The sequence below is a fragment of the Euleptes europaea genome, chromosome 20, assembly GCF_029931775.1.
Source record: "Euleptes europaea isolate rEulEur1 chromosome 20, rEulEur1.hap1, whole genome shotgun sequence".
Classification (NCBI taxonomy): domain Eukaryota; kingdom Metazoa; phylum Chordata; class Lepidosauria; order Squamata; family Sphaerodactylidae; genus Euleptes; species Euleptes europaea.
In genome coordinates, this window is record NC_079331.1 from 1,151,128 (window position 1) to 1,178,244 (window position 27,117).

Below are 27,117 nucleotides of genomic sequence, written 5' to 3' on the forward strand. Positions count from 1 at the left end.
TACTGCTCGCACTTTCTGTGTATTCCCACCAATGTATTAAGAGTTTGAAACTGTTATAAAACAAATACTGCTCGCACTTTCTGTGTATTCCCAGCGATGTATTAAGAGTTTGAAAATATTATAAAAAAATACTGTTCGCACTTTCTGTGTATTCCCACCAATGTATTAACAGTTTGAAACTGTTATAAAAAAAATACTGCTCGCACTTTCTGTGTATTCCCAGTGATGTATTAAGAGTTTGAAAATATTATAAAAAAATATTGTTCGCACTTTCTGTGTATTCCCACCAATGTATTAAGAGTTTGAAACTGTTATAAAAAAAATACTGCTCGCACTTTCTGTGTATTCCCAGCGATGTATTAAGAGTTTGAAACTGTTACACAGAAAGTGCGAACAGTATTTTTTTTATAACAGTTTCAAACTCTTAATACATCGGTGGGAATACACAGAAAGTGCGAACAGTATTTTTTTATAACATTTTCAAACTCTTAATACATCGCTGGGAATACAAGTGCAGTGGTCTTGTCTACTCAGACTGGCAGCGGCTCTCCAGGTTCTCAGGCTGAGGTCTTTCGCATCACCTGCCTGCCTGGTCCCTTTAACCGGAGATGCTGCCAGGGATCGAACCTGGGACCTTCTGCATGCCAAGCAGATGCTCTGCCACTGAGCCACGGCCCCTTAGCTGGGAACAACCTACTGGTGGTCCCTGGCCCATATTTCATACAGCGTGCATGTGTTGTTCTGGCTTGATGCCTGGCTTATAAATCAGTAAAATGACGTTGTATTGTCGAAGGCTTTCACGGTCAGAGTTCATTGGTTCTTGTAGGTTATCCGGGCTGTGTAACCGTGGTCTTGGAATTTTCTTTCCTGATGTTTCGCCAGCAACTGTGGCAGGCATCTTCAGAGTAGTAACTACTCTGTTACTACTCTGAAGATGCCTGCCACAGTTGCTGGCGAAACGTCAGGAAAGAAAATTCCAAGACCACGGTTACATAGCCCGGATAACCTACAAGAACCAATGACATTGTTGTGTTTTACAGACTGCTGAAGTCGTCACATAAAATTTTGCTCATTTTCAGAACTGACACAGACAGGTGATGAGCACCAAACTGCCCACCAATTCTGCCCCTTTGCTCAGCCCTAGCATAAAAATGCACCTTTAATCATTCTTTGATGAGTGGCCTTCCACAGAGGTCAACAGCAGCATCCACTGACTTCAGAAGGGGATCACACCCAATGTTTTTCTAAGCGTTCACAAGCCTTGTACCTCACATCTTCATCAGCTATTGGTAGTCTGCATATTAAAAGGAGCTCTTTATGGGTCCAGGCGGTTTTTAGTCCCCTGGGAATTTTGCTCTGAAAGGGGAAAGAGGTGTTTGAACAGACTGCAGTATGCGAATCCTACTTAGCATTCAATTGCAAACACAGACAACAATAGACACCAACTGCACTCGGAGGAGGGTTTTTATCAGAGAAAATTAATAATCACACACTCACATTTGCTATTTTTATTTGCTCTTTAAAAGCAACCAACAAACCTCCAAGACGCTAACGATATCCAAGCAGCTAGATTCAAGTCTAGTAGCACCTTAGAGACCGACAAGATGGGGGGGTGAGCTTTTGAGAATGTCCAATAATCAGCACGCCTTAGGCCAAACGATTGGTGGGCTGTTTCCATCCTGGGTCTGAATTTTGTCTATTTTATTCTTTTTGCTTACTGTGTCTTATTTAAGTATTTTTATACTTTGTGGAGCCAATCAGACATGGCACCTACACCTTTTGGGGGGGGGAATCCATCCTTTAAACACTATAAAACCATAAGGCAGCCTCCCATTGCAGGGCAGAAAATTGTTTGGACAGTTACAAAACATATAAGATGGTTATTCTTTGAATGGATTTGTATTCTTGCCCGGATAATAGCTAGCACAAAAGTTATAAAAGTTACAATGTAGTCTGCTAGATTAATCTTTTAAGATGAAGCGTTTATGCGGTTTTTCTTTTTATCCTTAGACGGAAATCCCTTTATGATCGATTACCCATCCTTTTTTCCTTCTGTACCCCTAATATAAAATAAATAAAATATTATTTTAAAAAATCATTCCAACTAAAGAGGAAAGAAACATTTAAATCGATAAATGCTCATCCGTTCAAGCATGACTCTGCTGTAAATTTAATGAATTTAATACATTTAATGAAGCGATACAAAAAAAAAAAAAAGCCCACGTGGGCAGAAGTAGGGTTCTCAAGGCGAGCGCCCCCTGCCTTGTCAATCAAGGAAGAAGAAAAAAGGGACAGGAGAGCAGCCCTTCTCTCTGCACTGATTGGTGGAAAGGCCGGTGGGCGCGCTGTCACTCGGCCTCCTTATGACCAGTTAGATTCATACAACCAGAAGGTGGGCGGGACTAAAAAAGACATCGGGGAAACAATCCCTTTTTTATTTTATTTTTTTCCAAACGACAAATATTTGAGCCTTTTCTTTTGAGGGGGAGGTGTTTCACACAGGAAAAAAAGGAGAAAAAAATAATACAGAGGGGGGGGTGGGGGCAACCGACCTTCTGACGGAGCCGAGACGCTCCAACCACAGAGTCTCAACTCCTAGAGACGGCGGAGAGAGAGGCGGGGAAAGAACCCGCCTTGGAAGGGGGCGTCGCCTTGGAGACGAGGCGGGGGGCGGGGCTTGCGCCTGTGCGTGGGGAAAAGGCTCGTGCTCGACGCAAGGCGGCGGAAGGGAAAACGCGAAACAACATGCCTGTGAGTAGGCCAGATGGGGGGGGGAGGCGGCCTGGGTTAATAGCTGGGGGAGAGGGAGGAGCATCAGCTTGGCTGTCAATCACGGGGGGGGCGTGCCCTGTTATCTAAGGGAAGTCCCAGGGTCTTCCTAGGTCTAGGAGCAACTTAAATGGGGGGAGGCATGAGGGGTTTCCCCCTCCCTTTGCATCGCGCCCCCAGGAGTAATAGACTTGGGGGTCCTTTGCCAACTGCCGTGTGCAGCCCCCTCCAGGCCTCCTCCTGCTATCAAGTGACACCTGCCTCCACCTGGTGAGAGACCCAGCTGCAAAAACCAAAGTGCGGGGGGGGGGGCATGTGTCAAAAGGGACAGAACTATCTAAAGCACCCCAGTTCTGCACTCACCAATATCTTAGAATCATAAATAGTTGGAAGGGACTGAAAGGGTCATCTAGTCCAACCCTCCTGCACAATGCAGGGAATTCACAACTATTTCCCCCACACACACACACACCCAGTGACCCCCTACTCCATGCCCAGAAGATGGCCAAGATGCCCTCCCCTCTCATGATCTGCCGACATAGAATCAGCATGGCTGACAGATGGCCATCTAGCCTCTGCTTAAAAACCTCCAGGAGAGCTCACCACCTCCCGAGGAAGCCCGTTCCACCGAGGAACTGCTCTGTTAGAAAGTTCTTCCTGATGTCTAGACGGAAACTCTTTTGATTTAATTTCAACCCGTTGCAACCTGCGTCGGACCCAGCTGCAAAACCATCAATTAACTGATTGTCGCAGCTGGATCTGAGAAGGGCCCCGATTCTGACGATGGGGGGGGGGGCTGTGCGGAAGGGGCAGTTCGGCCTGTGCGTCAACGGGAACAGAACTCTCTGAGAAGCCAAATGGCTCCTTTCGCACAGCCCCCAGCATCAGAATTGGGGCCCTTCTCAGATCCAGCTGCGACAATCTTAGCCTAAGGAAGGGGATGTTACAAGCAGTAGGACTGAAGCACCATTGTCTGTCTGAGTGGGGTGGAAAGACTAGGAGGGGGCTGGTGAGGGGGTCTCCCTCCTTTTCCCTTGGCTGGAAAGCAGGGGGAGGGGTACAGGGCAATTTCCTTCTGCTTCCTAGCACCAGACCTTTCTAGTGTGATTCTTCCGTGGTATACTTTGGTGCATGGGGGATTTGAAAGGATTACATTCTTCAGGCTGCTTTCTCGGCAAGGCTGCTTGCAGCAGAAGCCCAACTGCTGTTAACAGTGGCTGGCTTTAGAACTGGCAAACACTTTGAGCCTTTGGGCAGCAGATCTCTCAAGCCAAGGAAGACAGGCCCGGCAGGACAGTCACTAGAAAGGATCTCATGGGGCTGGGCACCAGAGCCCTGCTTTGTTTTGTCCAGTGAAATAACTTGCCTTTGGGTATCTTGTTCAGGTGGCTAGAGACTTGATCCACCCATCCTTAGAGGAGGAGAAGAGGAAACACAAAAAGAAACGCCTGGTGCAGAGCCCAAATTCCTACTTCATGGACGTCAAGTGTCCAGGTAATTTTGTCTTCAAGATGCTCTCTTATGGGCTACAGAAATCAGTGTGCAGTGAGGTAGTTCCCTCTTCTTGGGGGATAAGAGTGCAACCAAGGGAAGAGGAAAGAGACTTTTTGTTTCCTTGACTAAGTTACCTGCATCATCCACCTTGCTCTCAGTGATGGCAAGACTACTCAGGCCAGTAGATGTCTCCAGAAGGAATTGTAACATGATCCACTCAATGGTTTTAGTATTCCAATATGTAGCTCGTAACGGAGCTACACCACTACTGCTTTTTTCCCCTGGTACCAAACACGTTTAATTTAGATGGGGAAACCCCCTCGTTCCGCTTTGGGGAAACGTGATGTTCGATCTCTCCTGCAGTACGGAACAATGGCTGCTGCGGGCACAATCACAATTGCTGACGTGGCTCGTTTCCTGTTTTCACTTCTGAAATATCGCTGCTACGTATCAGAACATTTCATGCTGAAGGTCAAACTGTGTTAATAGCTCTCCTCATAAAGATTTTGTACGTGGCAGTGCAATTCAAGAGAGATACTGTGTGTAGGGATCAAATTATTATGTGCAATCTGTGCACACCACAGTGGGAAGCAAGAGCAGGTGATAAAAGCAGAAAAGAATAAAGCTCGGCCTTACGTGTGAGCAGCCCAGGAAAACCCAGCACTGGGTATGTGATCTCTCCTGTCTTCAGGAAGTCTTAGAGAGAAGTGGCCGGCCAGGGCAGGAGCGTGGAGCTATAAATACATGACCTGCCTTGAAGTCTCCTCTCTCGGCTGGATACCTCTCTGCAATCCCTGCCTTGCAGGCTTTTGCATTCCCACTCTTTGGTCAGCGACTGCCTTAAGATACAGCTCTGGTTTTTTCTCCCTTAAGCCACAACATATCCTTTGCAGGAGGAAAAACACCCAACCGGGGAGTTCTTTTTATCTCGGCACAGCTGTTAGCCAAAGAGTAAACAAAGAGTGAATTAGATATACGTCAGGCATGCACGTTCCCAAAACAGTATTTGTTCGAGCACGAACTGACCACTACCCTGCATTGCCGATGGTTTCAGAAGCTCCATTCAGTTTCAAAGGTGATTTGCTACTCCGTGTAGGGAGCTGCTGATGATGCCAGAGTCCTCTTGCGTCCTGGCCAAGTCTCCGAAGAGGCCCAGATGGGTTACTCTTCTCATCAATAAGTCAGCACTCCCTGCTTCTCTGGCCCATGAAAGGTGATTCCACAAGGCCTTTTGTTGTTGGTCACCAAAGATACCACAGGACTCCAGGGTAACCAGCACCGCTAGCTCAGGGGGACTTCTTCATTAGGGGAAACTGGTTTAAGGGACAAAAGGTTCTAACTTTCCTTCTTTGTATTTCTTGTGTGGGTGATGCAAACTGCACCAAATGTGTGGGCTTGAGTATGGGGGGGCTCTAGCCAAATGTTGCTCATCAGGCAGGCAGCTGTTGCTCCTGGCCAGTGTCTGGGGGTGTGGGGGAGAGAACGTTTTGTGTCCCTACCAGTTTCTTGTCATATAAGGCTGCAGACCTGCCACTCTGTCCAGCACTCCCTATGCGAATGGGCCAGGATCTAGGCTGCGTGCCATGTTCAAGTTGGCCCTCAGGGTAAGATGGAAAGATACTGACCGGTCCATACAGAATGTCACCTGGAGGCCAAGAAACCAGCTTTGTAAGCTTCTGAGAGCCAACAGACAGTCTGACGCAGTGTCAAACCTGAATGCGATGGAAAGCCAAATCTACCCCCCACCCACCCAGCGATTGTCCTGACATTTTTTCTTCTCATGTGAAAAACATAAATTCTGCATGCTTCTGGAAGTGTTGCAGAGGCCACATTAGGGACCCCTGGGAAGACCTGGCTTTACGTGTCGTACCCCAGTCCAATGTGCGGAACTATTTGAATGAGAAACGTATGTTTTTAAAATTCAGGATGCTACAAGATCACCACGGTGTTCAGCCACGCCCAGATGGTGGTTCCATGTGTCGGATGCTCAACCGTCTTGTGCCAGCCTACGGGAGGCAAAGCCAGACTCACGGAAGGTAGGAGAGGGCTGCACCCGGCCCCTTGAAGCCAGACACACCGCTCGGCCATGACGTTAACCTCGCTGGGCAGTTATACTTTTATGATTATTTAACAAATTCTTGCACATTCCTCTCCGACATTACTTGCAGACTCTAGAATTCATGGGGAGGGCTCATAGCTCAGCAGCAGAACTTTTTGTTTTGCTGGGGAAGATCCCAACTTCTCCAGTTAAAGAAATGTAGGCCAACAGGCCCTGGAAGGACTCCTGTTTTAAGTCCTTGGGAAGGCACTGCTAGGCAGAGATGATACTACTGGGCTACGTGGGCCAGCTGTCAGACGTGGCATTTCAGCAGTTTCGCACATAACGTGCCCCACACCAGACCACCCTGCCACTAAAACGATGGTGCTTTGATTTTCTCTTCAAAACGAAACGTAAGAACAAACAGAAGGGTGCTCTGTAAGAAGGTTGTATTCTGAGCTCCAGAAGGAGCAGAGCTAAGCAGATTCCCAGAACTATTCACTAAAGCAAGGCCGGTGACTCTGTCCAAAATACAGGAGGTTACGGTTGGGATGGTTTCTTAGCAGTTTGCTTGGCGTACTTCTTCAATCAATTTCTTCTTTTAGAGGTGAATTTTAATTCCGCAGAATTTCCTCAAGAGAAGAAATTGCATCAGTGTTTCAGCAGACTTGAAAACAAGGAAGTTTGTTCCTCGCAATACCTTTTGCCACTTCCCCCCGCCACCCCGCTCGCCGTGTGTGTAAAACTGCAGGGAGAAAGAATGATGCTGAACAGAAGGTGCTTCCTTCTTGGGATATCCATTTGGCAAGGAAGGCTTGTTAGCTCTTTTCTTTGATGCTTTCAAGGAAAAGCAAATGCTGTGCTGGTCAGCTCTTCAGAATTTGCAATGATGGGTTTGGCCAGAGGAAAATGCCAGCAGCCCCGATCGTCTAGAGTGTCTCTTTCCTGTGTCTGATGCCCTTTCTACTTTCTTGCCAGGTTGCTCATTTAGAAGAAAGCAGCACTGAGCAATTCCTCTGCTGCTGCACATGCCGTGGAAGCCTTACCCGACTGACAACACCGCAGCTGAATCTAGCAAAGTTAATTCTGTTTCGCTTGACAAACAAACAAAAAGCATTTAATCCGCAAGGGTGGACCTCTTGTCTTAGGTGCAGATTTCCCCCTTCTTTGTGTCAAGGGGTAACTGAACTCTATTTTTATAGCTTTTATTGTGGGTAGGGCTATTAATTACAAAAATCAAACTGAATACGCTTCCTGCATTTCTTTTCCTTTTTTCCGGTATTGATTTCTTACTATGGGCAAAGAAATGCAGTCTTGCAGAACCAGTGTGAGGGAGCTCCCCGGAAAGTGGGTACTCGCGTTTGAAAGACTGCGAGTTTTGCAGGTGTGGGGCCAGGCCCGTTGTGGTGGAGGCGTGGGACAGGAAGGCAGAGAAGCTGCGCACAAGCATCAGCGTGGCGCATTGTCACACAGCTGCCGTTTTGCTGCAGTCGGACTTTGCCGCAAAGGAGCGCCCCGTAGATGGTAGTCATCAGTTTCTGGCAGTTCAGTCATTCAGAACTCTCACTGGAGCCGGCCTGAACTGCAGTTATAGTTTCATTGACAATTTGTGCTAAGATGCAACCCCGTTAAATGGTTCTGGTTGCTCTGATGCAGACTGCGAAGCGCTGCCCTTTGCAGATCAGGCCTTCTGCCCCCATGCGCATGCATTGCTCTTAATCTCTCCTGGGCAGTTAGGAGAAACAGCTCATCAGCTGTGACCAGGTGGTCAAACCAATCCCTGCAGTGGTAAAACTGGGGACAAGCGGCAAAAGAAAAGGGATTAGAGTTGTTGACACTTCCAAGTTGTCAAACAAAGTAGCCCTTCCACTACAAATTACCTTCAATAAGGAGGATCTCTGCTGCCGCCGCTGTGATTACCACAAACTACATCTTAACTAGTATACAAAATATGTCCAGCAATGCAGGTGTACAGATGTCTAAAGAAATCTTGGTTGACCGTTCTGGCACCTCTTGGTAAGCCAAGAGGGCCTCCTTTCGAAGTGGAGGCATCTTCAGCAGATATGTTGCTTTTCCTGACTGAAACTGTATTTTGTGCTTTTCAATTTTGATTGTACCAGAATCAATAAACTACTTGATACAAGAACTGCAGGCGTTCAGGGCTCTCATTATACCAGAACACAAACGGTACCAGTTACACAGATAAAAGTAGAGATGTGTTAATTTCTTAAATGTCTAGCCACCAGTTTGCTGGTGTTGAATAAGTTTGTGGGTTGAGTCAGTCAGATTTTACCTTCCACTCTTTCAACAGATGAAGTCACCTTGGATATCCATGGCAAATGTCACTTGATATGGTTCTGAAGTGACAAAGAAATCCCACATTCCACAGTCAAAACCTTTCACATCCAGAGAGATACATGAAGGTGGTACAAGGAATGCCAGTTGAACACTCAGTCAAAAATATAAAGTGTTTATTGGTTAAGGCCTATGTAAGGCCAATCACAACTGGTAAGCAATCTAACTAGGAATAGCACATGATTAGGAACCGCCAATAACAGTTCGGCCAAATGTCAAAGGGGGGGGGGATTCTGAACACTGTCCATATGGTGGGACCCCAGAGGTCATGGCATACCCCAAACCAAAGATAATCCCCTGCCCGCCTTTACAGAATGATTTTAATGGTTTCATTTGTTAAAAAATACAGAAATATGACCAATGTTATCTCCACTGATATTGTGACAGACCTAATTTTAAAGAGAATTTGAGCAGTTTCTGATCAGGTCATCCCTACATGGAAGAGTAAGAAAACGCAGCATCATTCGGTTTCTCTCCACACTGCTACAGCTTAAGAATGTCCTCTTTTGTATTTTAATCATAATCATGATTTTGGCATTCAGCAAGTTTGTCCTGCACCCCCCAAAAGAGTACAAAAACATCCATTTATCCAACAGAGCATAGAGACACCATGGTAAGAGCATGGTTCTTTCAAGTACCTCCACCACAGATCTTACCATGTGAACAGGAGCATTTTAATTTGTTTCTTTAACGTGGCTGTATACGGTAAAGAAAATGCAGTCTATCATTTGGATTATTGTGGCACAGTTTTGGCTGGGCCACGATCCCGCTGAAGGAAGGGCCTGGGGGAAAACATCACCAAAGTGAGGAGGAAGAAAATCAGGACTGGACTCGGCATTCTCTCACCAACTAAGGAAAGAAGTCCAAGCCTGTCCAAGGACCAAGCAAAAAAAGGAAGCGTCCTCTCTGCAACCACTGGACGGATGGCCAGCAGGCCAAAGGAAGCAAAGAAGGGGTCACCGGCACTCCCGTGGGTGCGTTGAAGCCTCCCTCGGAAGAATTCCAAGCGGCCGAGACACCCACAAACGGAAGGGTTCAGGGCAGCTTCAACACTACAGTGCTGGATTTGTGTTTGAAACAAACAAGATAAATACTGCCAGATAATCTTCCAGCCTGAATTTATGCACATTTACTCAGACATGAAGTCCCTCTAATTCAACGGGGCTTTTCTCCCAAGTAAATACACACAGGATTGCCGCCTGATGCTTGCCCTGTAAATCTGAGAATCAAATCTGTAGGCAGGGATTTGGAAAAGGGCAAGAAACAGGATGACATCTGAACAAGGCGTAATGGAAACCCTTGGCGCCTGGTGGCGATGGGACATTTGGCTTCTGTTACTGCGCACCCACCCACGCAAGAAGCCAGGCTCGACAAACACTGAAGCCAAATGTCATTTCGCTATCCCGATCACAAAACGGAAGGCCTGGACCGTGACCAATATTCCAAGAAATCCCAGGCTCGAGTCAGCCTCAAGTCCCAAGAAACACCACTGAGCCAGCAAGCTCTTTAAAAACTGCATCCCTTTATCAGTTCAACATTCAGGTTCCGTGCCAAGCATCTACTGCAGGACTCACACGTACCGCACCACCAGGGGCCTCTGCAGTCATGCAGCAAACTGGGACGTAGTCCCACTTGCGTCCTCAGCAGGGAGAAGGGGCCTAACTCACCCACGTCCTCTTCGGCCGTCCGGTGACTCCAATGGAGCCAAACGGAAGTCTTGACTGCGGCTGCCCACTACCTCGCTGCCTTCCTCGACTTAACAAAAGCCGGCTCGAAAGAAGTGAACTCGCACCAAAGAGACCTCCGTTCCGCCCCTGCTGGTGGCGCAGCTACAACCGGCGTCTGCTTTCACCAGAACAGTCAGTGTTGGCAACACGATTTTGAACTCCAGAAATCTCTACTGAGAAAGGATGGGCAAACCTGGCCACGTAAGAAAGGCTTCCCCGGGAAGGCGACCAAGGAAGACACTGGATTAGGCACCTCAACGGAAGCTGCAGCAAGCAGAGAAAGCGGCAGCAAAGTGATCCAAGAGCCGTCTCGTTCGGCCTCAGGCGAAAAAACTAATCACCGGCAACGGGTTTGGCAGTTTGCAGTGGAGACACTTCTTGGAAACCCCTTTCCCTCTCCAACCGGGCAGTGCTTGGACCGTATGGCAGCCCCCCCTGAGTGTCAAATCCCAGCAAAGAGAAGGGGGGCACTTTTAGTTATGTGAAAGGATCCTTTCAATGCGGTGGGAACGTTTGCCAGGGGACCCAACTCCCCGCTTTTCGTTCGGAGCCTTTGCTCAATTGCAGTGGGAGCCGTTTTTATCAGTACATTTTCCTGACTTGTCCTTTTCAAATTCCATTGCGATCTTTAGAGCGGTTTTGCTAAGAGAAATGGACTGCATGTTACAAATAATGGTTACCACCACGCCCCTGGGTGGCATCGGTATGCTGCTGCCTGGGGCCGCCCCAGAGTCCCACTCCTCAGGAAGAATGAGCAGGACGCTACTTGCCCCCACCGCTCCCCCACAGTGGTAGGCATAGTTTCGCGGCTCCCTGCAGAAGCCGTAGGCCGGTTTCTTCTCCACAACCTGCCACGCCATTCCGTATCTGTCATCTTTGCTCCAGGACGCCTCTGTCTTTGGCACGGCTGTCCACAGCATCTCTATGGTGCCGGGCTTGAGATAACCGGGAAGGAGGCCGGGGGCGAGATTTTGCCACCACCCAAGCTGATAGCCGTACAGCATGGCGTTCCCAAATTTGAGAAGGTCCCCCACGGTCGACAGGAAGCCTCCGCCAGCCCACTTGTAGGAATTGTCCACGTAGGGCGTGTTGACCAACTGGCCTTTTTTGTTGTGGGTATAATACCTGGAAGGGAGATCCAAGAAGGATTGTCATCCACCAAGAAAAATGAAGTCCCGATTTTATTCAGATGTAGCCTATCAGGTACGCAGAGGCTCCTTTTAGAAACTGCAGAAGAGGAAGCGCCCTATGGGGAGGTTGAAGGTTCTCATGAACCTGCCTTCTACTGAATCGGACCCTTGGGCCATCAAAGTCAGTACTGTCTACTCAGACTGGCAGCGGCTCTCCAGGCAGGGGTCTTTCACATCACCTACTTGCATAGTCCTTTTAACTGGAGATGCCGGGGATTGAACCTGGGGCCTTCTGCATGCCAAGCACACACTCTACCAATAAGCAACAGGCTATAAGAAGAACCCAGTATCTGAGAGGCCATGATCACCTGTTCAGGGCAACTGGAGGGCAAGAGGGTGGCCAAAGAGATATTTAAACCCTGCAAACAGGAAGGTATTCACCACTTCCACTTGGGAACTTCCTGTTTCTGGAGTCACATGACAGTTCTCTTGCCCACTGTTAACTCCGCCGTGTTCTCAGGCCAGTTATCTGGCAGAATCCGGCCACGCAGAGGACCACAAGGACTCCAGGAGCTGTGCAAGAACATGACCATTTTAACTGGGGAGGCCTTGCTCCGTAGGTACGGCATGCAGGACTGTGAGGCTGTTAGCCGGACTGACTGCTGCCCAGCTCCGCATCTCAGCATGCAGCTGCATTTGAGGGAACATGGCCAGCAGGATACGTGCGAGAGTTGCGGTGAAGCAACAGAAACAAAACAAGGATGCCCCTCCACCCCCCAGCATGGTGCCCTGGAGACGGGAGATTCTCCCTTGATCGATGAACCTTCGGTTCAAATTCCTGCTCTGTGTGGAGCCCTACGCTGGGCAGGAGGTAAACTGGGAAACAAGGGGGCTGGGAAAGACTGGAAGAAAAGGCAAACCCAGCCCCACAGACTGGGAAAGAGGGTGACTGCAAAGATGGCTCTCTGTATTCCATGCTTCAGTGCTTGCTAAGCTCCAAATCGTTCTAGTCCTCAGAGCTGCAAAGAAAGGAAAGCGTGGAGGAAGCACCTCCATGCAGGGGGATGGGAAAGCCCCCGGGAATCCAAGGAAATTGTGTAAATAAACAGGATGTACTGCAGAAGCCCCCTCCCAGGGTTCCCTGCCATGGTATCCAGGGGGGAGACCTTCACATCCATGGCCAGGCCTTTTGCACAGTAACAGTTTTAACAAACAGACTGTGTAAAGTACCAACCCCTTCCCTTACCCAGATGGGTCTTCCTGCCACAGAGTTAACAGAACTCCGCTCTTTCCTGTCGTAGGTGAGCAGTGGGCTGGCGACACTCGTTAAGAAAACAAATCTAGGAATGACTTGCTTTCTCGGGAGGAAGTGAGGCCCCGGCTACGTGCTGGCTGCTTCCAAGACGCACGGCTGATCCGGGTTCAGCACCGTTAAGTTGCACCGAAAGTGCAACTACAGGAAGAAAGGTGAGGGAACCGAGCATTCATACCTGGCCTCCCTCTCTCTCACCTCCCTGCCCTGAGCTTCTTGAGAAGGCCCCGTGCTCATTCCATTATTTCACGGCCTCCAGTTGCAGATTCGTAACAGGAGTCACAAGGGGACAGCACTCGCTCATATTAGAGCCTCGCCCTCAACCCTGCAAAGTTCCCTCCTGTTAAGGCCCCCCCCCCCACCCTTTACTTTGCATGCCCTGTGAGACCAATTTCCATTTATAAACTTGTCTTCACTTTCCGGATCTCCCGGGTGTTCAGTTACACCCACTGCTATATCGGAGGTGGAAACAGAGGAGACGGGTGCTGCTGCAGAGGCGCCCCAAAAACATCATCCGATCAACGTCTGCAGTTCCAGATCCCGTGTGGAAAATGCAGGCGGAAGCTGCTTCTACCCGTGGTTCTCTTCCCTGGATCAGGATGAAGACGTGCAGTGCCACTGAAGTAGTTTGTTTCAAAGGGACTACTGAACAGTGATTGGAAGGGGAAGCACGGGGCGGAGGCAAAAGCCAATTTTCTGCTGCTCCTGCAGAGGACAAGACTAGAGGCGATGGGCTTCAGTAACAGGAGGGCAGATGCCAGTTTTTGACTGGGAGAAAGTTCCTAATGGTGCGAGCAATTCGGCCTGGGAAGTGGGTGGAGATGGGACACCTGTCAGGAACAGTCTAGCTTGGGGGGGTTCCTACGCTGAGGAGGGGGTTGGACTAAATGGCCTCTACAAAGAACCTGCCAACCCAAGGGCTCTGAATCCTCTTGAGATGTGCCAAGGGAATTGCTTGTTTAATTCCTATATGCCACATTAACTCCAGACTGGTAAGAGAGAAAACTATTCTGATGGTGTTTAGTCACTGGGAAACAGCTGGCACAGCTGTGAGAAGTGGGCTCTTGTAAGGAGAAAGCGCCGTATAAAGGCACCCACACAAACAGACAGATGCTCTGCACAACACCCCATTTCATTCAGCCCCAAATGACAGGCCCCCCTTTACCTTGCTCTGTTATAGATCAGCGGCTCGTTGTCATCCAGGACAGTTGCCAACATATCCAGGTCGTGAAATATTTTCAACATGTATTCGGTGAATTTATGACCCGAAGCTCTCTCCACGACGGCACTCAGAAGAGTAAAGCCGTGGGTAGAATACAAATACTGACTCCCTGGAAGAAAGGGAAGGAAAGGCAGAAAGGCCCCTTTACACACTGATATCACGATGTGATCCATGTTCTATCTCTTAGCCCCCCCCCCAATAAAAGGGGCCTGTCTGCTAAGTGATGATGGGAAAGATAAAGCAAACAACTTCCTTTACAAGGTTGCCTACAGGTCTAAAATGTCAACATGGCAGCTCTCCCAGCAATCACAGAAGCAGACCCAGCACACTTGGATATAAGCCCTGTCCATGCTTGACAAGGAATGCACACACCGTTCTGCACACAGCAGACATGATTTTTCTTTGCATGCGTTTGAGCAGTTCTCCCATTACATCCAAGAGGTGTACGGTTGAAAGTGCAGATTAAGCCTCACATTTATCCAGGTGCCAGTCCCAGTTTTATTTCTGAAGTGAAGGGGCGTTAACTATTTCTTACAACCTGGTGTACACGCAAAGTTGGTGTAAGCATGTATGTTCACCATGTTATGTGTACAGGGCGGGGATGGGGGTCCTTTTCAGGTGTTAACGTAAGCTCGGAAAAACTCCAAGACTTACACGTTTGGGTTAGTCTCAGAGGGCAGCCATGCTGCTCTGAAGTAGAGCAGGCAGATTAGAGTCCAGCAGAACCTTAGAAACCAACATGATTTTGGGGGGGGGGGGTAGGAACTTTCGAAAGTCAAAGCTCCCTTCTTCAGATATGAAGGGAGCTTTGACTCTTGAAAACTCATATCCCCCCCCCCAAAAAAAAATCTTGTAGTCTCTAAGATGTTACTGGACTCAAATTTAGATATTCGGGGAATCATCAGTAGTCAGTCTGTTCAGATCCACAAAATACATATATGAATTCCTCACCCCCCAAGAAGAGATCAAACTTGTGCACAGAAAAGAATGGTCTATAAATCAGGTGAGGGGGAGAAGGATTGTTAAGCACCTTGCTGAGTAAACTGGAGTGGCTGAAACGGCCCAGGTTGGCAAGCTGCCGTTTGGCATCCTGCCCGTGCGGCTTCAGCAAAGGCTTTGGGGGCGAGTGCACTTGCGACTCACCTGGCTTAAAGAATAAAGGATCGTCTTTAAAAATATTGAGCGACTCAATCACATTATCATATTTCTCTTTCAGATAATACTCTTCATTCTCAAACTCTCTTTTTCTCCTTCCCCCTTTTGAATTTTTGCCTTCGCGCTCCAGCTTGGATTTCCCAATCCCTTCCGAGTCCTTCTCTTCTCTCTCTTTCGGGTCAAGTTTTATGGCACCCTTTTCTGCTTTCAAAGCTCTGTTCAACTTTTCTTTCTCCTCCTTCACTTTGGCAGAGTCCTTCTCATAGTGGCGGATCCCACTAAGATGGGAGGCAAGCTGCCTCGTCGTAATGGTGACCTAGGTTTTTGAGAGACATCAGCTCGAATTACTGCAGCATGATAGAAAAAGCAGGAAAATGGCAGTAGCCCCGGTCAATTTTCAGGGCTTAAGGGAAGACAGTCCAATAATCATCCAACGCTGAACCAACACTTAAAAGACCACAATTCACCATTCAGCTTGGGATTACGGATACTTCACTGACTGGATATCCCAGAAATTCCATCAGACCACCCACATGCTTTGGAATGGCTTCATTTACCTTGGTTCCTTCGTACTCCTTTTCAGGAAACTCTGGGACATATTTCTGCACGGGAGCGTCTAAGTCCAGCTTGCCTTCCTCCCACAGCCTCGCCACGGCAACCATGGTAAGGGGCTTGCTGATGCTGGCGATTCGCAGGACTGTCTCCGGCTTGCAAAGCACGCGGTTCTCCAGGTCGGCGTAGCCCAGCCCTGCAAGGGAACGAGGAGGCAACAGTCAGGAGGCATTCCAGGCCGCACGCTCCTTCAAAGCTCTGCAAACCAGACAACTGGGCTGACAGAGATGCTTCAAAATATAGCTGCGCTGTTTTTTTTCCTATTAGAATTTTAAATATATATTTCTGTACCACTCTTTCTAAAAAAAAGCTCAAAGCAGTTTAAGTAAAACCAAATCCAATATACAGTAAACAGATAAAAATCACGCAACTGGGAAACAACATGGGCCGAACCAGAACTGTTTGCGGGTGCCCGCAGGCTCAAAAACTTGGGAGCCGCTTCTTCTACTCTTTGATGCAAGCCACTCTGTAAGCCTGCACAAATAGGCCTCTGCCTCTCAGTGGGGTACTAACTTTCCTGAGAGCCAGCGTGGTGTAGCGGTTAAGAGTGGTGGTTTGGAGCAGTGGACTCTTATCTGGAGAACCGGGTTTGATTCCCCACTCCTCCACAGGAGCAGTGGCGGCTCATCTGGTGAACCGGATTGGTTTCCCCACTCCTACACACGAAGCCAGCTGGGTGACCTTGGACAAGTCACAGCTCTCTCAGCCCTCACAGGATGTCTGTTGTGGGGAAGGTGATTGTAAGCCGGTTTGATTCTTCCTCAAGTGGTGGAGAATATCAGCATATAAAAACCAACTCTTCTTCTACCTCAAACTGCCAAGCCAAGCACTGGAGGAGTCATTGCTCAAAACCAAAGGGTGCACTGGAGCACACAGACCAAAAGCAACAGGGCCTCCCTCCGTTACTGCCTCTTGTCCCGAAATTCCCACTTGTTGCATTGTTAACAGCATCAACTGTGTGTTGAATATTATACGACAATGCTTTTGGAGAAGGGAAAACAAACCACAGACAACTAAAGAAAAGTTTTCAAACACACTTGCCTTCTGACCACACTTCCTTCCCATCCACGGCCACGCCGACCACGATGCCCGGGGCTCCCACTTCATCCTGTCCAAACAGAAGACTGTTTCAGGGCTGTTTTTTTTTTTTAAATACAAAAGTTCCTCAGTTGGGAAAGTCACTGTGCACATGGGGGGGGGGTCACTGGGTGTGTGTGTATGTGTGTATTTCCTGCATTGTGAAGGCTTGGACTAGATCAGGGCTTCTTAAACTTTTCCCACTCGCAACCCCTTTCCACCCGAGAAATTTTTACGCAACCCCCCGGGGTATATAAAACAGGTATAAAAATCAAACATTTACTGATAATAAGCCATAAAGAAATTTTATTTTATTTTAAAGCAATTCTTTGGTATACATATAATTTTACCATTTATCAGAGACCAAAGCAAATTTGCATACTAATGAGATGGATAGGCTTGTTTATCTTTGCATAAAGTATTAAATCTTGTTGCCAAATTTTTGCAACCCCCCCATTCAGTTACGTGACCCTGCAGTGTGCAGGGGGTTGGACTAGATGACCCTGGCGGTCCCTTCCAACTCTATGATTCTATGACTCACAGTTTTAAGAAGCTTTGGACTAGACGACCCTGGTAGGGGAAGGTTGCCAAATTTGGTTGGTTAGCCTACAAGATTAGGAAATCTTGGGGGAGCCATTATATAGGCTTTTTAGCTGTAGGTTTTATAAGATATTGCATAATTCTGTGATTCTACAATGTTAAATGTTCTCCCCCATGAGTATTTTTATTTAAAAAATTATTTTTCCAAATACATCTTGTTACAATAAAATCATCCTTCTATTAATTGTAAATAACATTTTTAGACTCCCCCTCCACCCTCCTCCATCCGGTATTAAAGATCGTTACTCCCTTTTGTATTACAGTTTCTAATCCAACCTCTTATATTTTTAGATTACTATATTGTACCCTTCCTTACTTTCGTTACTTTCATTTATACAATATTTATTGTTATAGTAATCCAAATAAACTTTAACCTAATTAAAAAAATAAAAATTCCATTATAATACAATTAGCTTCATCTGCTGGATTAGATCAATGTATAACCTTTACATTCCCCTGTATTTATTTCACTTTCACAATATAATTTCCATGCCTCCCATTCTCCCACAAACTCCTCATTCTCCTTCCCCCCCCCTCATGAGTTAATTGATATTCTGGAAGTTTTAATTGTTGCATCGATTCTATTTTTATCGGCCTGTATTAAACAAATTTGATTTGACCCTGGTGGTCCCCTTCCAACTCTATGATCCCTACAACATCCTCAGGACACGTTATCCAGAATTGCTTACTTGTTCCAGGGATTTTTTTATTCCTCCCCCTTTCCATAGAAACGCATCCAAGGGAGCATAAAAGGAGGCAGAGCGCACTCTGCACATGCTTAGACGCCCTAAAGAACAGGCTTGCATAATTAAAATGATGGTACTCCCCAAAATGCTTTTTTTATTTCAAAATCTACCCATTATAAAAGGGGTCAAAATATTTAAAATTTGGAAAAAAAGATATTTTAAACTTCTTAGGGGGTAAAGAAGGACACAGAATAGTATATAATAATTTAATTGAATCAAAGGAAGCAGGAGGTTTAGGGCTACCAGATTTAAGAACGTATTATGAGGCATCCTGTTTCGCTTGGTTAAAGACCTGGATTTTGTTAGAAAATACCAAAATATTAGAATTAGAAGGTTTTAACCTACGTTTTGGATGGCATGCATACTTGTGGTATGAGAAACTATGGATATATAAGAGGATGGCCAAATTAACGGAGTTCCTACATGGAAAAGATATGGAAAATTTAACAAACAAACAAAAAAAAAACTTGGGCAAAGGCCGCCACGTATTGGGATAAACTGGCAAAAATGGATTTTACTATTTTAATTAGTGAGTTATAGAAACTAGTTTTAATATTTTTTTATATTTTACTGTTAATAGGTATTTTTAAAACTGTTTAGACACTTCTTCGGAAGTCGCTTTTTAAGGTGGGTGGAGGGTCGAAGGGGTATCTTGGTTTATTTTTGAACGTTATAATTTTGTAACCATGAGTGTATTAATAAGTATATACTCTTTTGCATTTTCTTTTTTAAATTTTATTATTATTAATACTGTATTTGTTTGTTTTATGTTATAAAAATTATTTTATATTATAACATTATTGTATATTTTACTGTTAATAGATGTTTTTAAAACTGTTTAGACACTTCTTCGGAAGTCGCTTTTTAAGGCGGGTGGAGGGTCGAAGGGGTATCTTGGTTTATTTTTGAACTTTTATAATTTTGTAACCATGAGTGTATTAATAAGTATACATAGATACTCTTTTGCATTTTCTTTTTTAAATTTTATTATTATTAATATTGTATTTGTTTGTTTTATGTTATAAAAATTATTTTATATTATAACATTATTGTATATTTTACTGTTAATAGATGTTTTTAAAACTGTTTAGACACTTCTTCGGAAGTCATTTTTTAAGGCGGGTGGAGGGTCGAAGGGGTATATTGGTTTATTTTTGAACTTTTATAATTTTGTAACCATGAGTGTATTGATAAGTATATATAGATACTCTTTTGCATTTTCTTTTTTAAATTTTATTATTATTATTGTATTTGTTTGTTTTGTTATAAAAATTATTTTATATTATAAAATTATTGTATATTTTACTGTTAATAGATGTTTTTAAAACTGTTTAGACACTTCTTCGGAAGTCGCTTTTTAAGGCGGGTGGAGGGTTGAAGGGGTATCTTGGTTTATTTTTGAACTTTGATAATTTTGTAACCATGAGTGTATTAATAAGTATATATAGATACTCTTTTGCATTTTCTTTTTTTTAATTTTATTGTATTTGTTTGTTTTATGTTATAAAAATTATTTTATATTATAAAATTATTGTATATTTTACTGTTTAATTTTTTATTATTTTATTATTATTTATTGTTATTATTTTATTATTATTATTTTATTGTTTTATGTTATAAAAATTATAAACAAATTATATATAAAAAACCAGGCTTGCAATAACTCCCCCCCCCCGGGAGGACTCTGCACATGCCCAGAGGGCCCCGCCCACCTTGACCCTCCGGAGGAGCTCCCTGCTGCTGTCGGCTGCCCGGGCGAAGCCGGCGGCCCGCTCCTCCCCGCCGTCCCTCGCAGCCGCCCCCGCCGCCGCGACGGCCGCCGCCGCCAGGCCCAGCCCCGCGCCCAGCCGCCAGCCGCGCCGAGGCGGGCCCCCGTGGGCTCCGGCCCCCAGGCGCCTGAGGGGCGCGGGGCCCCCCAGCAGCGGCACCCTCCGCAGCGCCGCCAGCCCCGACGCCATCGCCCGCCCCGGCAGGCTCCGGCCGCCCTGCTAGGCCTCGTCCGCCGCTGCTAGGCGACGCTTCCGGGAAGGGAGGCCGCCAGGCAGGAGCAAGCGCCGCCCGAGCGGGTCGATCGCGGGGCCTCCCGCGGGGCCTCGTCCGCCGCTGCCGGGCGGGGCCGCCAGGCAGGAGCAAGCGCCGCCCGAGCGGGTCGATCGCGGCCGCCCCGCTTCCGGGATGGGGCGGGGCTTTGCTGCACGTGCGCTCAGGGCCGGCCTCGCCCTTAAGAAGGGGGGCAGCAGCACCAGAGCCCCCCCCCAGCTAGGTTTGCCAACCTCCAGGAGGGTATTCAAACAAGTAATCTCAACGGTGTAGTTGTAATCAAAGTCACAGTTGTAGGCTTATTATAAAAATGTAAACCACTGACAAAACATATAGTGATTAATATATTTACAATGATAATTATTCACTATGAGACATATGTTATAGACACATTATTGTTTGCATAATGTTAACATAGAAGTATCATGGTTATATGCTTCACCATGTACATAACATCCCAAAAAAATTTATTTTATACAGCTGCAAAATGGCACAAAATAATGTTCTTGTTAATTTTATGTTGATTTTCTTTTGAAGTACAGTTAGGCTGTTATCCGTCTGGTAGTGAACTAGACTGTTATCCGTTTGGTAGTGGTACAGGATACCGGTCAAAATGCCTGTTTCGATCCTTCTTCAGCCACCCCAATTGTTCACAGAAGCCTTCGGCTACTGGGTATTTACCTCAGAGCTATAGTTAATTGTTGACATTCAGCAATTTAGCACAGTAACTTGTGAGGTTTGGATGTGACAGACGTGTTAACATATATTAATCACTATATGTTTTGTCAGTGGTTTACATTTTTATAATAAGCCTACAACTGTAACTTTGATTACAACCTCCAGGAGGGGCCTGGAGATCTCCTGGAATTGCAATTGATCTCCAGACAACAGAGATCAGTACCCCCCATGCAGAAAATGGCTGCTTTGGCTGGCGGGCTGTAATGGCATGATGCCTGCTGGGGTCCCTCCCTTCCTCAGATCCCACCCTCACCCCAAGGCGCCACCTCTCAAATCTCCTGGAATTTCCCACTGCAGAGCTGGCAACCCTATGCCTCAGCCATAGGGCTGCCAACCTCCAGGTACTGGCAAATAAGTAATCAGCCTGCTGTAATGTTAGTTACAAACTCATAAACACAGCAGCGTAAGACAACAAAACACATAAATCATACTATGCAAAGAGTGCTATATTCTATGTGCAGTAGTCAAATACAGTGAATAAATATATACAGTGATGTTAGCTAAACAAATAGAACTATATACAAAAGTTAAATGTTCTTTTTTAGAACCAGTGTCTTCGGAGTCATTGTCCATCTAATCCTTTCAAGGTTGCCACATTTGGGTGCCTTGTTGTTGAAGTGCATCACGGAGTTGTATCCTGTTGATTGCACTGACAATATGAAATTGGGGTCATACAAATTTCACAGTCCAAGGTGTATAACGGGTCCGGATTAACGGCCAGTTTCGACCCAAGGTCTTCATCAGAAAATATGTTCAAGGCAGTTAATGTGTCTGCTCTTGTAATGGAGGGAACTCAAAACTCTCTGATAGAGATCAGTTCACCTGGAGAAAATGGCCGCTTTGGCAATTGGACTCTATGGCATTGAAGCCCCTCCCCAAACCCCGCCCTCCTCAGGCTCTGCCCCCAAAACCTCCTGCCGGTGGCGAAGAGGGGCCTGGCAACCCTACCCAGCCACCTAAGGAATCCAAAAGTGAATTTAGTGCACCTTATTTTATATAATTCAGACATTCTGCATCAAGGTCTCTGGGGGCATTTCTACACTGGGTTCAAATCTTGCTCCTTGAAATGAATGGGAGCATGGGGGGGGCAGTAAACTGGGCAGAGCAAGAGAAGATCCTGGAAGATTGTTCCCGTGCAATTTTTACATACAATTCAGCAGCCTGCCTCAGTGTAGGGAGAGGGAGGGGTTGTGGAAAAGCAGGAGAGGAGCAAATGTCTTCGTTCAGTATTACCAATATATTCTATAAAGTAGTGCAGAACTTGGGAGATGTAAAAATGGGAGCCCCATGATGCTTTGAATGACAGTACCAGGCAGAAAGCCAGACCAAACAACTTGCATATGGGAAACCAAATGCAGACCAGGTGGGTATTTGTTGTTTTAATTCTCATTATGATTTCTCCAATAAAGCAGAGTCATTTATCATGTGCCAAATTCACATCCTGTAGCAACAAAGGCTGGATTCACTTACAGAATTCTGACTTGGGCAGATTATTTATTGCAATAATATTGCTTGCACGACAAGGAGAGCTGTCTGCGCTTGGAAATGAATCTTCTCCACGGAATGACTTCTTACACTCTGTCATTTGCATTCGTTTAAATCAAGCTGCTGCACTGCTAGCTAGGGTGGGAGGATCCTCAGCTTTGCATTATGTCATTTGACACACACACACACCCCGTTGTGTTCAGGCACAGGGCCAGGCCAGGCCATTTTGAGGCCCAGGGCAGGAAGCACGCTCATTCAAATGAGCCTGATCCACTCAAAGAGGGCAATTTATTTTAGGGAAAAAATTATGGTGTCTCCAGAAAGCTGCTTCAGGCAGTTCACAAAGTAAAACATGGTGAAATTATCATAAGTGTTTTTAAAAACCAGCCATTAACAATACAGGCCATTGATGCATGGGAGGGTTTGCCTTGGATTTGCCACTCTAAATGCGCATCTCCTCCATCTGCATTCTCAAAACTCTGCATGGGGGCTTATTGTTGAGAATTTGGATGGGGAAAATGTGTATCTAAAGAGTGGCAAATCCAAGGCAAAACGTCCCATGCATAAATGGCCTAACACGCAAGTACCCATTAAAACGAACAGGAGTGGCAAAAGAGCTCCTTTTCAATGGGGTGAGTGCATACCCCCACCCACCCCCGGGTTGTGCCCCAATCTGCTGCTCAAGACTTCAGGGTAAGACCACCTCTGGCTAGTTACCTGGGCCCTTCATGAACAGTGGGCATGAGGTGCAGCCTCCTTCATCTGGTCAGTTTCTGTCTTAACCACCCATATCCCATCTTGTGTGGACACTCTCAAGGCAACAGTGAAGCTCAGATACAAAGCAAGCAATTTATCCTGCATAAGTAGCAGCAACCTAGTGTTGGTACTGATCAAGTGACAAGGGGATCACACCCAGCTCCAGAATCCGCAGTGCTACCAGACAGGGTGCTCTGAGTGCACCCCTCTATCCTTATCCTGCTCTGACTCAAAAACTTGCCCAAACCGCATCCCGACAGCTTGGCCACTGGGCTGAACAGGTCTGATAGGAGCAGAAGAGCATTCAGACCAAATCTGCTTCCACTGATCGTTACCCACTTTTAGATTAAGTGTCAACATGTTGATTTACATCTCTAGAGCAGAAAGAAGGGAAGTATCCCTGTAAAGACTGAAGCAGGACTTAATAAAATATAATTTTTTAAAAAATGCTTGGAAGATGTCCCTCCAAGCTCAGAGCCAAAAAACCTTTTTACCCTTCACGGGTCTCATTTGCAATGTGACTACCAATGCAAATTAAGATGCATTATTTTCATCTGACAGCACAGCCCAAGTGAATGATATTTGCATGATATTTGTAAAGAGCTCTCTGCTATTTTAAAAGACCCCGCAGACAGATTTAAAACAAAATGTTCGTGCCAAAACAGGATTAAAGCCTTTGGCCTAATTCCCTTGGGTCAAACATGACAAGTCCTATTTCCCAGTGGCTGAACAGAGCAGGGTCCCTCTTCTCAACAAACATTTCAACAGAGACACGGTTTTTAGCTGCACAGTGAAAGAAGGCTGTTGACATTCTGTATGTTTTGAATGGTCCGGTGTAATCCATTGGAAAGTCAACCACAGTGACTTAGATATAACCATAAATAATGAATGTGAACCGGCTGTTAATTGGTTGGGTTTTCTCTTATACTGAACGGGTTTCGGGTAGAAGGAGGAAGGCAGGCACAGGTTTTGATGCTTCGGACCTGAGTTTAGAATTCTGCATTCGTTCTTCTCAGCTCTCCTGCAACCAGAACATTTAGAAGTGCTTCTAGCTGCATAAACTGAACAAGGGTCTTCGCAAATACCATTGCTTAAGTTTATCACTGAGAAAGGAGGGTTTAGATCCACTTACAAGTCTAACCGCTTAATAAACATGTTATATGAACTGGACCTTTGTATTTCTGTGCACTACATTCTGAGATGTAACAACTGCCTATTTTTGCTTCTCATCGGATTTTAAAAAAGGGTTGGACACGTTTTATTTATTATCTGCATTATATTCTGCCTCCCTCACTAAGATTCGAGGCGGACTGCAGTGTAATCAGTAGGGTGGAACATCTAAATAAGAATGGGGCTGGCTCCCATGCATCCCCCTTCCCATTGACAGCATGAACAGCAGTGATGCTTGATGGACTACATCTCAGCTTGTGCTTTTATTACCATACAGAGAAGCTGCACACACCAGGCCAGAAATGATGATCAGGAAACGGCAGGTTTTTTTAAAAAAATGTCCTAGAGTGTGTGTTTTATTCCATTATCAATTATACAATGTTTACATACAAGATGATTCTTAAAAACTGCTCAAAACAGAACAAAAAAAGTGTGTGAAACAAACACGTGGCAAACACCAAATTTAAGCGATTCCCTTTTGTTTGAGACAAGAAACAGAATGCAACCAGGATTCACCAATGTAAAATATTTTAGTTTCCCCCCGCATTATAGCAGATCTTAAAAACATCACAAATGGAATGACCCAAAAACGTTTGCCTTACAATTGGTAGCGAGCCGTAATGTTGCACACGTTCCTGAACTCAAGTGTTAAATCGTGTAAAAACGTGGCTTGCGGGGATCAATTTCATTCTTGAACTTAGAAGAAGAGGCGATGGGAGGAGGCCAAATTTTCACAGCTGGAGGCTCCTCTCCAACAAAATAAGTTTGCTGAGCTGGACAAGTCACAGAGTGATTACCAATACCAGTCAAAGGACCACACAAGTACCTTTTTAAAGGTCTGCCCCTCCTTCTCTTACGTTTCAAGCATTAATTCTTGTTTAATATCTAACTGGCAGCCCCCGAGGGTATCTCTCTGCCCCTGGCCAGGACTGCCCACCTGCTGTGTTACTGGACTCTAAGCCGCAGGAGGTGGTCAGGGTTATGGCACATCTGAACCAGAGAGAAAGAGAGGGAGAGAACTCATTAACTTCACCTACATTGAACTTTACGGTCTCAACATCTCCCCAACTCCATGCCTGGGGTTTAGCTGATAGTCGTTTTGAACGTGGCAACTTGGAAAACACAATAAAAGACACATTGAAGGGGGTTTTCATGGCAAAGCAGGTGCTAAAAAAAAAAGGTGTTGTGGTCGCAGCTAAGAAGGGGGAGTTCACATGTTGTTTAGCTCCAGTAAAGTTTGATCGAGCATCTGGTGCATATTGAGGTTCTCTTCTTTGGCATGTGCCACTTTCTCTGTTTTGGAGTAGAAAAACCAAGAGATGAACAACAACAAAAAATAGTCATTTGCACACATCCATTTATTTCAACTGCATGAGAGTCGGCAAAGGCCACTGCTTAAGGCTATGAAACGCAGGCATCACTAAGGCCAGGATTTCCCAGTCCTGATACTCTGATCATCAGTAAACCCAAAGGCAGCAAAGCAAGTGGTTTTGACTCACTTGCTTCAGCTAGCCATCCCCAGAACAACTCTAGGGAGAATGTCCTCTGTGGGGGTGGGCCACAGGGCAGAAGTCAAGTACACTAAAATATTCCCTTTATTTTGCACCAAAATGCACGCTGCGAAAATGGGGGCAGGGCGACAGCAAAGGTGTGTATAAAAACATCATGCAAGCCATTAAGAACAAAGGAAGCCACGGCGGCCCCCTTAAAAACAAACTGGGCTCCACAAAGCGCCGCAACACTCCTTTGTGCCGTTTCTGTAGGAATCCGGCGAGGCAATCTTTTAACTTTCTTTTTTTGTAAAGGTACACGGTGTTTGAAACCGCCAATAGCAGAGGAATTCCAGGAGAAGGGAAGTGGAACGTGTTCTTTCAAATGCAGAGTTCAGAAGCAATTCTGCACTCCTGGTGTTTTAACATGCAGAAAAAGTGGGGGCGGGGGCAGCGTTCGAAGCCCCTTTCGACTGCTTGGGAAAATCCCCGTTGACTTGTTTGAGCAGCGAAGTGCAAAGGGTGAGGGAAGGGGGCGCGAGCTTTTACAACAGCAAGCTTTCTGTTAACATGCACACTTTCTTAAGTACAACCAGGACCACATGCTGAAAGCAGAGCTGTATACCAACCACAACATTCGGGAACCATACAGCACAAAAGTGTCACCAACAATTTCATAGCAACGCAAGAGACACCTTCCCACTGATCAGAAGCTATCAATGGAACAGGCCGGTTATTTGGGCAGCTGATGCTGGAACCCAACACAAAGCTGACTTTCTGGCAAACCCCAAGCAGCAAATTCAGATTCCAGGTGCGAGCCCAGCTGGGAAGCTATTTCCACTTGAATGTGTGGAACAAAAGCTGGCGTTTTCAAAAGTTGCCCTTCCCTAGCTGCTAGTAAAAACTCTCGAGCCTTGAGATGCAGGCTGCTTGGTTCAGGGCTGGTCGGGTTGCTGGTTTCTAAGCATACCTGGTACTGTAGAAGGGATGGAAAAATCTAAACCCAGGACAACCAATTGGGGGAACTTTGTGACTTTGCCAAGCTAAGCCAGCTTCATGCCAACAGACAACGGACAAGATCCCTTACTCTCTACACACAGGCTGCCCTTGCCCATTTCCAATGTCAAATGAATTGCGAAACACATCCGTTAAAAGGGTTTATCCACACTAAAAGCTCAATCTTCATTCAGAGCCAACTTTA

At 46.1% G+C, this 27,117-nt stretch overlaps 3 protein-coding genes across 6 annotated transcripts in view; 1 reads left to right on the forward strand and 2 right to left on the reverse strand.

The window, feature by feature from the left end:
* Nucleotides 1-4,130: 4,130 nt before the first annotated feature.
* Nucleotides 4,131-7,404, forward strand: RPS27L (ribosomal protein S27 like; the record flags this gene model as incomplete). Its single annotated transcript, XM_056865878.1, has 3 exons — nt 4,131-4,263; nt 6,189-6,299; nt 7,280-7,404. Coding segments are annotated over 3 exons (273 nt in total), but the record flags the coding sequence as incomplete, so codon positions are not given.
* A 3,536-nt stretch (nt 7,405-10,940) lies between these two features.
* LACTB (lactamase beta) lies at nt 10,941-20,195 on the reverse strand. The gene is made up of 6 exons (XM_056866027.1): nt 20,052-20,195; nt 16,856-16,922; nt 15,760-15,956; nt 15,191-15,518; nt 13,991-14,156; nt 10,941-11,508 (listed from the first exon to the last, which is right to left on the reverse strand). Exons 1-6 carry the CDS (start codon nt 20,193-20,195, stop codon nt 10,941-10,943), a joined length of 1,470 nt encoding a protein of 489 aa, XP_056722005.1.
* A 5,367-nt stretch (nt 20,196-25,562) lies between these two features.
* Nucleotides 25,563-27,117, reverse strand: part of TPM1 (tropomyosin 1) — a 32,323-nt gene continuing 30,768 nt past the window's right edge. For 2 of the 4 annotated variants that reach the window (XM_056865663.1, XM_056865666.1), the window contains one exon: nt 25,578-25,719. In XM_056865663.1, coding sequence (XP_056721641.1) covers nt 25,637-25,719 — 83 coding nt within the window. In that variant the 3' untranslated portion in view covers nt 25,578-25,636. Of the gene's footprint in view, nt 25,720-27,117 lie in introns of all 4 variants that reach the window. The other 2 variants (XM_056865668.1, XM_056865661.1) reach the window with 2 other exon arrangements.

Bases quoted from the DNA above. Each gene is read 5' to 3' on its own strand.
- LACTB (XM_056866027.1), bottom strand. From the start codon at position 20,195: ATGGCGTCGGGGCTGGCGGCGCTGCGGAGGGTGCCGCTGCTGGGGGGC. The intron at 15,957-16,855 runs GCAAGTGTGTTT...CTCCTCGTTCCC, and splicing joins GAAGGAAGTGTGGTCAGAAG to TTGCAGGGCTGGGCTACGCC. The intron at 14,157-15,190 runs GTGAGTCGCAAG...CCTTTCTTCCAG, and splicing joins TCCTTTATTCTTTAAGCCAG to GGAGTCAGTATTTGTATTCT.